The sequence below is a fragment of the Nothobranchius furzeri genome, chromosome 16 (genome assembly GCF_043380555.1).
Source record: "Nothobranchius furzeri strain GRZ-AD chromosome 16, NfurGRZ-RIMD1, whole genome shotgun sequence".
Classification (NCBI taxonomy): domain Eukaryota; kingdom Metazoa; phylum Chordata; class Actinopteri; order Cyprinodontiformes; family Nothobranchiidae; genus Nothobranchius; species Nothobranchius furzeri.
Window position 1 is genome coordinate 2,067,081 of NC_091756.1, and position 15,238 is coordinate 2,082,318.

The 15,238-nt window shown below is 44.2% G+C and overlaps 1 protein-coding gene across 4 annotated transcripts in view; it reads left to right on the plus strand.

Annotated features, from left to right (window-relative positions):
- Positions 1 to 14,166, plus strand: part of LOC107396992 (signal transducer and activator of transcription 5B) — a 175,932-nt gene extending 161,766 nt beyond the window's left edge. For 3 of the 4 annotated variants that reach the window (XM_054736403.2, XM_054736404.2, XM_070545342.1), the window contains 4 exons: positions 1,442 to 1,597; positions 1,733 to 1,784; positions 6,334 to 6,441; positions 13,342 to 14,166. In XM_054736403.2, coding sequence (XP_054592378.1) covers positions 1,442 to 1,597; positions 1,733 to 1,784; positions 6,334 to 6,441; positions 13,342 to 13,471 — 446 coding nt within the window. In that variant the 3' untranslated portion in view covers positions 13,472 to 14,166. Of the gene's footprint in view, positions 1 to 1,441; positions 1,598 to 1,732; positions 1,785 to 6,333; positions 6,442 to 13,341 lie in introns of those variants that run through there. The other variant, XR_008560500.2, reaches the window with a different exon arrangement.
- The last annotated feature ends 1,072 nt before the right edge of the window (positions 14,167 to 15,238 follow it).

A 15,238-nucleotide genomic window follows, 5' to 3' on the forward strand; every position in this document is an offset into this window, starting at 1 on the left:
AGGTGTGGGACTAGGCAGCTCAAAAGTAACCTATCGGAAAAAAGATGGAAATGCCAACTACCGTGCGACGCTGTCGTTTTCTAGCTGTTGTAAAAAAAAAAAGACGTCTGGCAACGGTGCAAATATCTTTATTTTTTTTAGAAGAAATGCTTTTAGCGCTTCTACTTGTGGTTTTAAAGACATTTGAGTCATTTAGAACAGAGGAAAGAGCCGCAGCGAACTCTGCCGCTGTCTTCATTGTTTATGAGAAACTGAGCGTCGCTGTGTATGACGTCTGCGACACTGTCGTTTTTTAGCTGTAGCCAAAAATGGCGTCTGGCGACGGCGCAAGCATCATTCTTTAGAAGAAAGGCTTTTAGCGCTTCTACTTGTTGTTTTAAAGACGTGTCCAAGTCATTTAGACCAGAGGAAAGAGCGAACTCCGCTTCAGTCGCCATGTTTATGACAAAGTCGGCGTTATGGTGTGTGACGTACACTGCTCAGCGCTGATTGATTTAAACAGGAGGAGGAGTCTGGCAGGCCAAGCTAACAGTCTCCTCCCACTCCCACTCCCTCCCAGGATGGAAATTCCCCACACTTCACCATGCTACTTTGTGCCTCCTGGCAACGCCCACTTTCATGACTAGGGGTGGAGTTAGTTTTCTGATGGTATGCAGTCCCTCGTTAAAGTAGTAGCTCCTGGTACCCGCCCTACTGATGCTGTTATATTTTAAGCATGTTTTACGTTACTGTAGTCACCCTTTTTGTGAAAGCTCAAACCGCTCTGCTGCTGTTCTCTATTAAGTGATTTAGCAAAATATAATAAAAAATTAAGGCAAATAAATCAAAACAAGTTGAAGGATTTTTTTTTTTTTTTTTTTTTTTTTTTTTTGCTGATGAAATAGGTATTAAAATTTTATAGAAGTGGTCTACAAACGGACTTGAGAAGTCTTGAATTTGACTTGATGAATCCTGCAGGAACCCTGGAAGATGGGTGTGACTTCAGCTCCCTTCTGGTTGAAAATGCCCTGAAGAGCACCTCCCTGCTCCACATAACTGTAAGTGCAGTATGTGGCCAGCAGAGGGCAGCAGAGTGGTGTCATGTTTGAAACTGGTGAAGTTTCTAACTCAGCCATCACTGAGATCAATGTTAACGCACCAGCTTAAACTCAAATAAACTATTTATTGTTACTTGAATGTGTTTTATAAATGCTGACATTTTACTGAAATATTAGCTTTTATTGGTACCATCCTGTTGGACTAATCTTTTTCTCTTGAGAGAAGTATTGTGGCAGCTCTACCACACCTGTGCATTTGTGCTTGCAGGGGGGGATGGGCCCTGCATCCTACTGAGTACTGTAGTACTTTTGTGTGTGGAAGTGATCTGTGTTGATTTCTAGCCTTTGCTTTGTGTCTGATTTGATGTGTTAGGATTTTAACTGTAGTCTTTGATGTTTTGAAGGTGAAAGACTGGTCTGGAACCTGTTGCCCTACACAACAAAGGACTTCTCTATTCGTTCTCTGGCCGACCGCATCAGTGACTTAAATCACCTTCTGTTTCTTTACCCTGACAAACCCAAAGATGAGGTGTTCGCCAAGTACTATACACCTCCACTTTGTAAGTATCAGCGAGGCTTCTTCTCTAAACGTCACATTATTGATTTGGGCTTCCTTTGGCATGTGTGGAGAAAAACACTATAGAATTGAAAGTACAGTGGTGTCCATACTTAAATGCCATTTATTTATGTTGCAGCAAAAGCAGTGGATGGATATGTGAAACCACAAATCAAACAAGTTGTGCCAGAGTGAGTCATTTTCCCATTTTCTTCTTTCTCTTAGAACTGCCTCAGGAAGCTAAAATTTGTCGTAAATGTCCTAAGTGCAGAAGCCAAAATACTTGAATACCAACATCATTAGGCTGTAAAAGTTAATATGTGCTGGATATCTGACTAGTCTGTAATCATAATTTTTACTTTAGAGAAACTTGTGGGGTCTCAGCTCCGGCCCTTGGGGATCACCATATAGCATGTTTTGTTTTCCTATGCCAACAGGTGTGAATCAGCGGAACATAAGTACCTGTTCAGCAGGTTCTTACGTTATGCTGATGACCCTTTGGTTTATGTCAGGTTCTGCTACTGAACATGTATGACTTGATAAAACTATGAGCTTGATAACCCTGTGAAAATGTATACCCGTCATAACAACCACCCCCTGACTTTAGTCCAGGTGAGGGACTGCTAATTCACATCTGAGGGTACTCTGAAAGAACAACTTCTGAACCCAAGATGATTAAGCATTGGATCATCATCTCTTGGCACCAAAGGGCTTCCATACAAATAAGACACAGGACACCAACCACTTGAGATCTTCCACGTATGGTTCTATTGTTATTCAATTTGAATCACATGACATTCATACATGCCTTTGGTGTACATCTCCGTGGAAATTAACCCCCTAAATGTCCATCTACAGCGCCTCCATAATGCGCTTAGGAAGTCTCTGATTGGTGCGCAACGCACCGACCCGAATGCAACCGAACCAGTACCAAAGAAGAAAAAGGGGGAGAAAAATATGCGGCCGCTAGCAAAAAATAGAAAATAAGTGGTATACCACAAAAATATAAAAAAAAAGGGTCTGTCTCACCGGGTTCGGCGGTCTTTGACCCGGTACATCCACCGATCTGGCTTCGCTGATCAGCGGTGAGGCAGGTGATCTGGGGTGGTTCCTCTCATTCAGCTGGAGAGCGCAGATATCCAGGCACGCTCCAGTGCGGGATCGTCGGGGGTTTCTCTCTGGCTTAAACCCCTAATCTTATTATTATTAATCTTCTTTTTTAACAGTCACCCACAGACCTACTGAGTTTTTCCTCAGTTACGCGGTAGACCTTTAGTTTGATAACTAATCAGATCCACGCTGACACCTGCACCACACCCATCCATGCTCGGTTCTTTTTCTTCTCCCTCCACTCCTGACGCAGCCCTCTCTTAATAGCTCGGGTCAACACAAAAACACTGAACAACCCCGGCTCACCCAGTTACATACAGTGGAAAAGAAAATCACAGTGGCACAGTTTTTTAATTATACTCTGGCAATTGTTTAGACCATTTCCTCATATCCTCTGAGCAACTAATTAAAATATTTTCTTTTATTTCAACACTGATCTAATGTGGCGATGCCACACCGTGTGCATACATTGTACAACAGGACACCGGGAGCTTGCTTTTCTCATGCAACCCTCCTCCTCTGCTGTCACCTTGGAGGTTGGTCTGGGCTCCACGAGTTTGCCCAGGTAAAATGAAAAATGGTTGTGTTTGATACAGGGCCTTCTAGGGTTCTACAATCCCCAAGGTGCTTTACAACACAACCAGTCATTCACCCATGCACTCACATTCACACTCTGGTGATGATTAAAATCAATTCAATTCAAGTTTATTTATATAGTCTGTGTGTGTGTGTGTGTGTGTGTGTGTGTGTGTGTGTGTGTGTGTGTGTGTGTGTGTGTGTGTGTGTGTGTGTGTGTGTGTGTGTGTGTGTGTGTGTCGTGGAGGATGGCTGCTTATACTGAGCCAGGATTCTCTGGAGGTTTCTTCCTGTTAAAAGGGAGTTTTCCTCTCCACTGTCGCTGCATGCTTGCTTAGTATGAGGATTGCTGACTTGATGCAATTTGCTGGGTTCCTTATATAGGAAACATTATTTCTGATTGGCTTAATGAACTGACCTGAATTGGAATGTTTATTATGTGAAGTGCCTTGAGACGACTCTTGTCGTGATTTGGCGCTATATACATAAACTTGAATTGAATTGAATTGAATTGAATATAGCGCCAAATCACGACAAGAGTCGTCTCAAGGCACTTCACATAATGATGTTCTGCTGAGCTGTGGTGGCCTCATGGAGGGGGCCATCGGCTAGCACACCGCTGCTAACCACTTAAACATTCTCCCTCTCCTGATAATAACACTTTTCTCTCTTTGACGTTGGATGTGCTACTACTAGTTTACCCGTTTAATTATAGATTCACTAGGATAAATACAATAAAGTTTATCTCTCACCAAATAGAATATTTACTAAGAAATCACAATGTAACCATAGAAGCATTACTTTGTGTGTGTGTGTGTGTGTGTGTGTGTGTGTGTGTGTGTGTGTGTGTGTGTGTGTGTGTGTGTGTGTGTGTGTGTGTGTGTGTGTGTGTGTGTGTGTGTCTTCTCCATCCCCAGTGAGTCACGGCGGATGACTGCTTATACTGAGCCAGGATCTCAGTTTTTTCTGAACCACACTTGCTTGTGAGAATGCTACCCGCTAGCTTAGCGTTAGCAATTCGGCTTGTGAGAATGCTAACTGGTAGCTTAGCGTTAGCATTTCGGCCTGTGAGAATGCTACCTGTTAGCTTAGCATTAGCAATTCTGCTCATGAGAATGCTACCTGTTAGCTTAGCAGTAGCAATTCTGCTCGTGAGAATGCTACCTGTTAGCATAGCATTAGCAATTTGGCTCGTGAGAATGCAAACTACTAGCTTAGCCTTAGCAAGTATGTTCATACGCTTGATCCCAAACCTAGGACTGTTTCTGCCTTTTACAGTGGGGTGTGTATTTGCTTCTCTATTGTCCTCCACAGCAACTAGATTACCACAAAGTGGTAGTGTTCAGATTATGGAGTACACATTTAACGAAGGTTTGAATCAGTAAAAAATGAATCAAGCAATTTAATGAATCGCACCATTTGAATCATTCAATGATTCTTTTCAGCCCTACTTACATCTATAATAACTAGCGATGTCCCGATCGTATTGAGACGATTTTTTCATATTTACCAGTAATCGGAGATCGGCAGTTATAATGGATGAGTCTTTGTAGATCTCCTGAAATAGACCATGAGCCTGTTAGCATACGCTACTTCTGGGGGAACTCTCCTGCAGAGGGCTCCTTTGCTTGTGTGATAGATTCTTCCAGTTTACGGTCGGGTTTTCCATAAGAAGTCAACCAAATGGATGATGAACCAAGCAGCGATTAACATATGTCAAGCTGTCTGGGACACTTATCGAATAGCTCCGCTCTCCTGTCAGCTCATGTGAGTTTAAATCCTTCCAGGTAAACCCCAGAGTCTGCTCTGAGCTTGTTCATCCACCTCTGTATAAACATCAGGCTGTCAGTTGTCCCGCTGCAGCAGCCGGGTAAGCGCTGAAAGAAGAGCGGACATTTCCATAATCACAATGGGTAGATATGGTTTATATCTCCGTTACCTCTCCAGAGCTTCATTCTGCTGCAACTTCATTTCTTCGTAAATGTTTCCTTTTTCCTTCTTTGGAGTCCATCTTCACAGAAGCAATTCACGGCTAAGTAAAGCGACCGGAAATATAACACTCTACATCAGGTCTCAGAACAGGAAGTAGATTTGATGGGATTTACAACAACAATGGTAATGCTTATAACTGAAATGAGTCTTAGAAAGTGAACTTGAGTTATTTGCTAAAAGTATATTTCAACTTTATAAATTTCAACAGTAAAGGCCAACTATCAGATCGGGACTGGAAACTGGATCAGATCAGAAGTTAAAAGATCAGGAGCTTAAAATTCTGATCGGGACATCCCCAATAATAACCTTTCTGTCTTGTTTTCAAACAAACTCGTTAGTTTCTTTCATGAAATAACCTGAAAAATGTGAACTCACAATGAATCTTGTTGCATTTATCACACTCTCAAGCATCGAGGGTATCCGAGTACATAGGCTAATATATATATATAACTGTAATGTCTGTCCAGCTGTGTGCAGCAGGTCTGCTCCTCTTCCAGATTGATAGAAACTAGTGAAAATAATTCTAAATCATAATCAGCCCTGACTTAAAGTTCAGTTAAATGATACTGAAACCTGCTGTTCCCCGTGCCTTAAATGACCTGCCACAGCATTCAAGTCTGGAGTACTCTTTAATAAAGGATACTTTATTGACTCACTTGGAGAAATGACTTCTGTGCATCCGACCCATCCCAGAGGAGCAGTGAGACGCCGTTAGTACGCCGCTCAGGGTTCAGTTTTCTGGAATCAAACCCCTCAGCTGTTTTTACCTTTCTGCCACTGTTAAAGAGGATTTAAACACATTTCCTGAGTGAAAGCAGGCAAAAGCATCTACTTTTATATGTTATGCCTCCTATTTTTCTGCCTTCGGAAATAAGAGTTTTGCAAGGAGGGGTGGGGTCAGCGGTGGGATGGCTGGGCTTGAAACTCGTCAAAGTGCTTGCAGTTCTAGTCATTTTTATTATAAGAGGATGTTTTCTGTCAGGACAGCTTCAGTGACGATGATGACTAGAATGAAGGTGTAGAATGGGATTAAATGGTAGCCCTGCTCTGTGTCACCGCTAGATTCACCACCCCAACTCCTGAGCCCTGTGGAGGAGCTTCAGCATTCATGGATCAGACAGCTGCTTCCTCTACAAGCCAGTCCAACAATTATGGTGTCTACGCTTCCATGTAAGTAAAGCCTACACACACGTTCCTTCAAGTACCAACAGTACCATCACAGGAAAGATGGATAGATGTGTAGCCTTGGAAAAGTCCAACAAGGTTATTTGTTCACAGTAAAGTCAGAGGCATCGACATATACATATATGGACAATGGGTTTCCATAGGCTCCAATAATAAGTTTTTAAGCCAAAATGGGAGGTGGCCACCACCGCCATTTTGATTGTGTCACAGGTTCCGTCAAGCCCAGACAATTCCATAAAAGGGAAGAGAGGCGGAGCTGAGGGTGGGGCTGTAAGGCTGGGATCAACTGACGACACCCGGGTAACTGAAGCTAATGTAGCTACAAGCTAACCTGAAGCTAACCCAAAGCTAATGCGGAGGTGGGAGCTAAGCTATTGGAGGTAGCAACCTAGCTACAACTGGAGTTAACTGAGCACAACACCGGACTTTCTGAGACAGAGATACCCGAGCTGACCGCTGGGGAGAACCAGGTGCAACACAGGTCTCCCGAGAGCTCCACAAGCCGGCAGCCGCGCACCAGACAGGAGCCGCTGCGATCTGAGATGCGCAGAGCTGCAGCTGTGGGGAGGGGGACCATACCGATAGTGGGAACCCAGCTCCACCAACATGTTATATTTCAACCCATTTTCTAAAGTGCAGCATTATGTTAAATGCACTGGGTTTTACCCTATTACATTTAAATTTCATGGTTAAACAGTACATGTTAAAACCTAAGCTCAGCTAGTGCAAGAGCGGCACAAGGCCGGGTTAACCATATGGGCAACTGGGCAATTGCCCAGGGCCCACGAACTCTAAAGGGCCCAGGGCAGCAAGGGCACGAGCAAAATACTGTATCTGTAATTTCCCGCTTTATGGGGACTAGGATGACCATACGTCCCGTTTTCCCTGGACATGTCCACTTTTCACTCTCTGTCCGGGGCGTCCAGACTGGGGGTTCTTGTATTGATGAAAATGTCCGGCTTTTGCAGGAGCAGGGATCGAATTATGGAGGAGCTGTATATCCTACACATCCAGGGGAGCCGGAAAAAAGTTTTCTACCTATATTACATCATTCATGGACTCTTTTGAGCAGAGAGCACAGAGAGCGGCACAGCGCGTTGTTGCGCAGCGATCCAGGCTGCTGCTTCCAGCGCACGGTCCATTCTCAAAGTGGCGCAACCAAAAAACTATAATTAGCACACGATCGTTCATGTCCGCACATGTTCTCTATTTTCTGTCTTATTTGTGCTTGAAGCGCTCTGCTGCGGAGCCCTGTGCTGAGGTGATTTCACCTCACTGACGCAGCGTCGAAACGAGCTCTCCGCTGTGTGGTCAGGGTTGCAACACATTCCCTTTGTTCTGCTCAAAAGTAACCGATGAGGTGAAAAAGTAAGAATCCAGGCAGCAGATTTTCTGGAGAGTTTAGAGGAGATGCAGGAAGATGAGAGACAGACAGGACAGGAAATAGTTAAATAAAAACAAGAAAACAAAGTAAAATGTAGGTAGATTTATCTCCACTACACGTTTTTACCTGTATAAAACAATAAGTTATACACATGTCATATTTATACATCTGATACAATTCAGATCACCTTCAACACTCAGTCACACACCCAGGGCCGTTTCAAGACATTTTGGGGGCCAAGGCAAAATGCCCCCCCCCCCCCCCCCCAATAACTGGGCTCCCAGAAGCCTCTGTGTAATTCATGCCCTCTCCAGTAGTGTTAGTTATACAGTGTTTATAAAAGCCCCTCAGACATTACTGACATATTCTAATATTATCAGATGAAAAACTAAATTATCAGACACGCTGTCTCATCTGCTTCTTTTCTAAACTTGCTAAAAGTAACAAAACCACCTGAAAGCCACTATTTGTGGATTCTCTGAAAGTTTCCATGGAGTGTGTGACAACTTATTTTATCATTGATCCTATCGTCCAATCTCACAGCTGAAACAAGCATCCTTAATAATCTGTGCACAGGAAGCTTACCGATGCTGTAGTAAAACAAAAGGTATAATAATTTATTATTAATAAAACCTTGTTGCAGCACTAAAGCAGAAAAATGAGATTTAGCATTAAATATGCTAAATATTTACATATGAATTGTTTTAGAGCCCTTTTATTGGCAGAATCTGATATTAATTTAGTTCTTACAAAAAATGGGTCCCAACATGGTTTGTGTGGCGTTGCCATAGTGTGACGTCATAGGCACAGATCCCCTGTCCTCTTGTTTGGAAATGGAAATATGATCACCCTATATTAAACAAACTGTCCACCCGGGCTTTTGCGCTGCACAGAGACGCTTTGCTGCCTACGACTGAACGTCAGTTGAGAGTCAGTCTCATGCAGACTGACCAATGAAGACAGGGCCTAAAGTTAAGACCCTCTCCTCATTGGTCAGTCCACACGAGGTGGGTCAAAGGTTACTCTGGGCGGGTTACGTGATGTCAGGCATTCAAGTATTGAGTATATTTACTGCATATTACAGTAAAATATTCTGTATGTGACCATATTATAGTGATTCTTGGGTCGTGATGATGGGGCCCTTGAATATTGTTGCCCAGGGTACAACAAAGTGTTAATCTGGCCCTGGAGCGGCAGTGACCTAAAATACATAAATATAATTTTACTTACCGAAAAAAATGAAGCGGAGACTCCTTGGACGCTCTATTAGTGCAATTAATACCACAGCAAGTCATTTTGTCCAACAATTGCACAAATAATATCCAAACAGAACGCACAAACGCTACAACTACTGGTCTAAGTTGAGAGACTGAAACTGACGGAACAGTTTCCAAGCCAGACCGAGGCTCTACTGAGGCCTTTTCCCGGAGCTGGCTCTGCGGTCACGTGGGTCTGATGCTCATTAATTATACAGAGTTTTAGGCTTTTAATACACTTAAACAGAAGAGTGAGAAAAACATTCACCCCCCTCAGAGTTGTCATGAGTGTAAACTAGATCATTTAAACCAAAAACATGTTTATTTCTGCTGTGAAATTGGTATTTTTAACATGGGAGTCAATGAGGATTTGCTGCTTCTGACACCTGCCCCTAGTGGATGAGGGTGGAACTGCAATTTATTTCACTTCCGCATTGGCCTCACTTCCTGAACCGAATTGTGGGGGCTTGGTCAGAGGTCGACCATCAAGTGTCCAGCCGCTTCCTCTGCTAGGAATGTTGTTGTTCCCTGTACCAAAACAATTCCATGCTAACATTCTCCAGCGACACCATCTGAAAACTACGTCTAAACAACCTCTGATGTTTACAAGGAGCTGCACCTCCAAGGTCACGCAAAAGTCGAGACTCTTTTAATAAAATGATTCTTATTTTGCTTCATAAAACAATTTTCCTCAATCCACAGGTTGTTTACGATCATGTTCTGTCTTATCTACAATGAACGTTCTACCTAAAGTGATTTAATAATGAATCAACATAAATGTTTATTATTCCAGATCTTAAATAGCACAGATGTTACGTCGTTATTCTGCTTGGTTCTGTTGTTGAAACCCGTTTCTCCACCTCTCCACCACACAAGCAGAACAAACGCTTGTGCTCATTAGAAGCACGGTCCACCTTAGATCTGGTCCACCTTAGACCTGGCCCACTGTAGATCTGGTCCATTGTAGATATGGTCCAGTTTAGATCTGGTCCACCTTAGATCTGGTCCACCGTAGATCTGGTCCACTGTAGATCTGGTCCACCTTAGCTCTGGTCCACCATAGATCAGGTCCACCATAGATCTGGTCCATTGTAGATATGGTCCAGTTTAGATCTGGTCCACCTTAGATCTGGTCCACCTTAGATCTGGTCCAGCTTACATCTGGTCCACCTTAGATCTGGTCTGCCTTAGATCTGGTCCACCATAGATCTGGTCCACCATAGATCTGGTTCACCATAGATCTGGTTCACCATAGATCTGGTCCACCATAGATCTGGTCCACCATAGATCTGGTCCACCTTAGATCTGGTCTGCCTTAGATCTGGTCCACCATAGATCTGGTCCACCATAGATCTGGTTCACCATACATCTGGTCCGCCTTAGATCTGGTCCACCATAGATCTGGTCCACCATAGATCTGGTTCACCATAGATCTGGTCCACCATAGATCTGGTTCACCATAGATCTGGTCCACCATAGATCTGGTCCACCATAGATCTGGTTCACCATAGATCTGGTCCACCATAGATCTGGTCCACCATAGATCTGGTTCACCATACATCTGGTCCGCCTTAGATCTGGTCCACCATAGATCTGGTTCACCATACATCTGGTCCGCCTTAGATCTGGTCCACCATAGATCTGGTCCACCATAGATCTGGTTCACCATAGATCTGGTCCACCGTAGATCTGGTCCACCATAGATCTGGTTCACCATAGATCTGGTCCACCGTAGATCTGGTCCAGCTTACATCTGGTTCACCTTAGATCTGGTCCACCATAAATCTGGTCCAGTTTAGATCTGGTCCAGCTTACATCTGGTTCACCTTAGATCTGGTCCACCATAAATCTAGTCCACCTTAGATCTGGTCCACCTTAGATCCGGTCCACCTTAGATCTGGTCCACCGCAGACGTGGTCCATTGTAGATCTGGTCCACCTTAGAAGAAGAAGAAGAAAATATCATTTCTATAGCGCCTCTCAAGATAAAAATCACGAGCCGCTTCACAAAAAAATGTAAAAATATAAAAAAGCATTTAGAAAATGTTGTAAAATATATTTAAAATGAGCAAAAATAGACAATTGTGATTAAAAAAATGTTAAGAAAGAGAGAGAGTGAACAGGAAAGAGGGAAATCAGTGGATCCTGAGGAAGGTGGAATAGGTGGGGAGAGCAGAATAAAGAGAGAGAGGTGAAGAAGGTCATACAAAAGCCAGCTTGAACAAGTGAGTCTTCAGCTTCTTTTTAAAGGAGACCACTGAGTCCACTGATCTCAGGCTCAGGGGGAGAGAGGTCCAGAGTCTGGGGGCCACAGCAGCAGATGATCTGTCACCTTTGGTCCTTAGCCTGGTGCTGCACAACCAGTAGGCTTTGATCACTGGACCTCAGGGACCTGCTGGGGGTGTAGGAACTAAGAAGATCACCAATGTAAGATGGTGCTTGTCCATGTAAGGCCCTATAGACCAGAACCAGGATCTTGAAATGAACCCTGAAGTTGACTGGCAGCCAGTGAAGCTGGAGGAGAAGCGGGGTGATGTGGGTGTGTTTGGAGGACTTGGTCAGAAGCCGAGCACAGGCGTTCTGAACCACCTGTAGACGGTTCAGGGAGGTTCTGCTCAGACACGTGAAAAGAGAGTTACAGTAGTCTAAGCGTGAGGAGATGAAGGTGTGGAGAACTGTCTCAAGTTCAGAGTGGGACAGAATGGGACTCAGCTTAGCAACGTTCCTGAGATGGAAGAAGGAAGAGCCAACAAGAGAACTGACATGAGAATCCAGGGTGAGAGCTGGGTCAAAGGTCACACCAAGATTCCTGACAGAAGGTTTGGTGTGAGAAGCAAGCTGACCAAGAGAGTCTCTGACTTTGGGAACCAGCTTGTCTGGGGCACAGATGAGGATCTCAGTCTGATCTTCATTCAGCTGAAGAAAGCTCCCACCATCCAGGTTTTGATAGAGTCTAAGAAGGTGTGGAACAGCCAAAACAAAGCGGAGACTCACCTCTTACATCAGGAAGAATCCATGTGTTTCGAGCGTTATCCGTTCTTTCATGATCCGTTGTTGAATTGTGATCGGCAGAAGCTTTTCTGGTTCGCGCCTCGCTTTTTTTTTTTACAGTAGCGGGCCAAAACGATCTCCTAACACATGGATGTTCTGCTTCCTGATCAAGTGACATGTGACATATATGGATGAAGATCAGCTTTAGAGCCAAGATGTTCTCACGGTGCGGGAGCTCGTTCCGTCGCCCACACCGTAAAAAAATGCAAATAACGACTTTAGTCGTCAATGGCGTTGGAATGAGTTTATATTAAAATACATGAAACTTTGGACTCTTCAAGAAGATGTTTCCAGCCAGAGAATGGGAACATTACAGCGTTGAAAGCTACGGAGTTGCATGTCTGCCAAAAAAATACCGCACATGTAGTACTCAAAACATTTTGACAGGGTTGGCAGGTCTGATTTTGGTGGTACAGTTGTAGTCTGAGGAATAATCGCGGTTTCACCATCACCACGATTATTTTACAAGAATTGATTTCATATTGAGTGTGAAGCAGCTGGGATGAGAATCAGCTCAGGTCTTGAGTCGGAAAAGGGTAGAATGCCATCTCCGGGTCAGTGATGAGGTCCTTGCCCAAGTGGAGGAGATTAAGTATCTCGGGGTCTTGTTCACAAGTGAGGGAAAGGTAGAGCTCGAGATCGATAGGCAGATTGGTGCTGCATCTGCAGTGATGCGGGCGTTGTACCGGTCTGTCGTGGTGAAGAGAGAGCTGAGTCAGAAGGTGAAGCTTTCGATTTACCGGTGGATCTACGTTCCTACCCTCACCTCTGGTCATGAGCTTTGGGTAGTGACCGAAAGAACGAGATCGCGGATACAAGCAGCTGAAATGAGCTTTCTCCACAGAGTGTCTGGGTTCTCCCTTAGAGATAGGATGAGAAGCTTGGTCTTCCGGGAGGGGCTCGGAGTAGACCCGCTGCTCCTCCACATTGAGAGGAGCCAGTTGAGGTGGCTCAGGTATCTGGTCAGGATGTCTCCTGGACGCCTCCCTGGTGAGGTTTTCTGGGTACGTCCAACCGGGAGGAGACCCAAGGGAATACCCAGGACACGCTGGGGAGACTACGTCTCTCACGTGGCCAGGGAACACCTTGGTATTCCCCAGGAGTAGCTGGCCCAAGTAGCTGGGAAGATGTCACCAACTGAGTCAATACCTTCTGCCCCTGTTGTTAACTTCCTGTTTTCTGTTTGTCTTATCAGCACTGAGAACATGCTGGATCCAGAAGGGGACTTTGACCTGGATGACACCATGGATGTGGCCCGTCATGTGGAAGAGTTGCTTCGCAGGCCCATGGAGGCCCACGCTCAGTGGAGCAGCCAGCAGTCATGAACTGCAACGTCTTTAGGCTTTTATTTTATTCTAACCTCTTTTTAACTCATTTTTTCTCTCTGCTTTTTTATTAAAAAACTAAAAAACTTAATATAAAATAAGCTTAGTTACTCTGGCAGATCCACATAACAGCTATTTTCTAGATTCTGCTGAACATAGGAAGGTAAAAGCTCTGTCATCTGCAGCTGTTGACATGGTGGGATGACTTTAAAGACCAAGTTCATGGAAGTATCTTTCATAAGACACACAATGGCGGCAACTCAGTGTGTCTTACGAATGTGTCGTAGCGGCATGGCAATGCGAGAATATTGCGCCTTTCATGTCAGCGGAGCTTTTCCCCCACAGAGGTGGACTCACACGTTCTTCATTTATAGTAGCGACCACTGCAGATGCAAATGGACCTGGTCTTTAATACCCCCTCAAGCTCACTAGTTCCTCAGGGCTGCTGTCTAGAGCTATTATGTTTGGGTTTTCTTTTGTTTTTCTTTTACAAAAAGTAATTTTACAGCGTAAACTTTACACAACGTTCACATGTGCCTGATGAGCTTTTGAAATGCAGAGACCATTCACATGGGAAAAGCAAACTTCTGTATGAATGACTTTCAATTATTTTGTTTTGTAATAATGAGAATGTGTCAATATTTTTGTTGAAAGAAGATAAAATGGAATGGGAATAAAATGGAAACCTAAAAGGATTCGGTCACATTTGCTGTTCTAAACACAAACAGAACCATCAGACCTCCTTTCATTCCCCTGAATCAGATCCACATGTTGATGTTTAAGAGTAAATCGCCCTCCTGCCCACATTTCATGTTTGAATAATGCACCACAAGCATCGCCTGGCGGGCTGAGAGGGCAGAGCTCCGACCTGTCGCTCAGAGATTCACAAGCCGGAGGACGCATACAGTGGGGCAAAAAAGTATTTAGTCAGCCACCGATTGTGCAAGTTCTCCGACTTAAAATGATGACAGAGGTCAGTAATTTACATCATAGGTACACTTCAACTGTGAGAGACAGAATGTGAAAAAAAATCCATGAATTCACATGGCAGGATTTTTAAAGAATTTATTTGTAAATCAGGGTGGAAAATAAGTATTTGGTCAATAACAAAAATTCAACTCAATACTTTGTAACATAACCTTTGTTGGCAATAACAGAGGTCAAACGATTACTATAGGTCTTTACCAGGTTTGCACACACAGTAGCTGGTATTTTGGCCCATTCCTCCATGCAGATCTTCTCGAGAGCAGTGATGTTTTGGGGCTGTCGCCGAGCAACACAGGCTTTCAACTCCCTCCACAGATTTTCTATGGGGTTGAGGTCTGGAGACTGGCTAGGCCACTCCAGGACTTTCAAATGCTTCTTACGGAGTCACTCCTTTGTTGCCCGGGCGGTGTGCTTGGGATCATTGTCGTGTTGGAAGACCCAGCCACGTTTCATCTTCAAAGCTCTCACTGATGGAAGGAGGTTTTGGCTCAGAATCTCACGATACATGGCCCCATTCATTCTGTCCTTAACACGGATCAGTCGTCCTGTCCCCTTAGCAGAAAAACAGCCCCAAAGCATGATGTTCCCACCCCCATGCTTCACAGTAGGTATGGTGTTCTTGGGATGCAACTCAGTATTCTTCTTCCTCCAAACACGACGAGTTGAGTTTATACCAAAAAGTTCTACTTTGGTTTCATCTGACCACATGACATTCTCCCAATCCTCTGCTGTATCATCCATGTGCTCTCTGGCAAACTTCAGACGGGCCTGGACATGCAC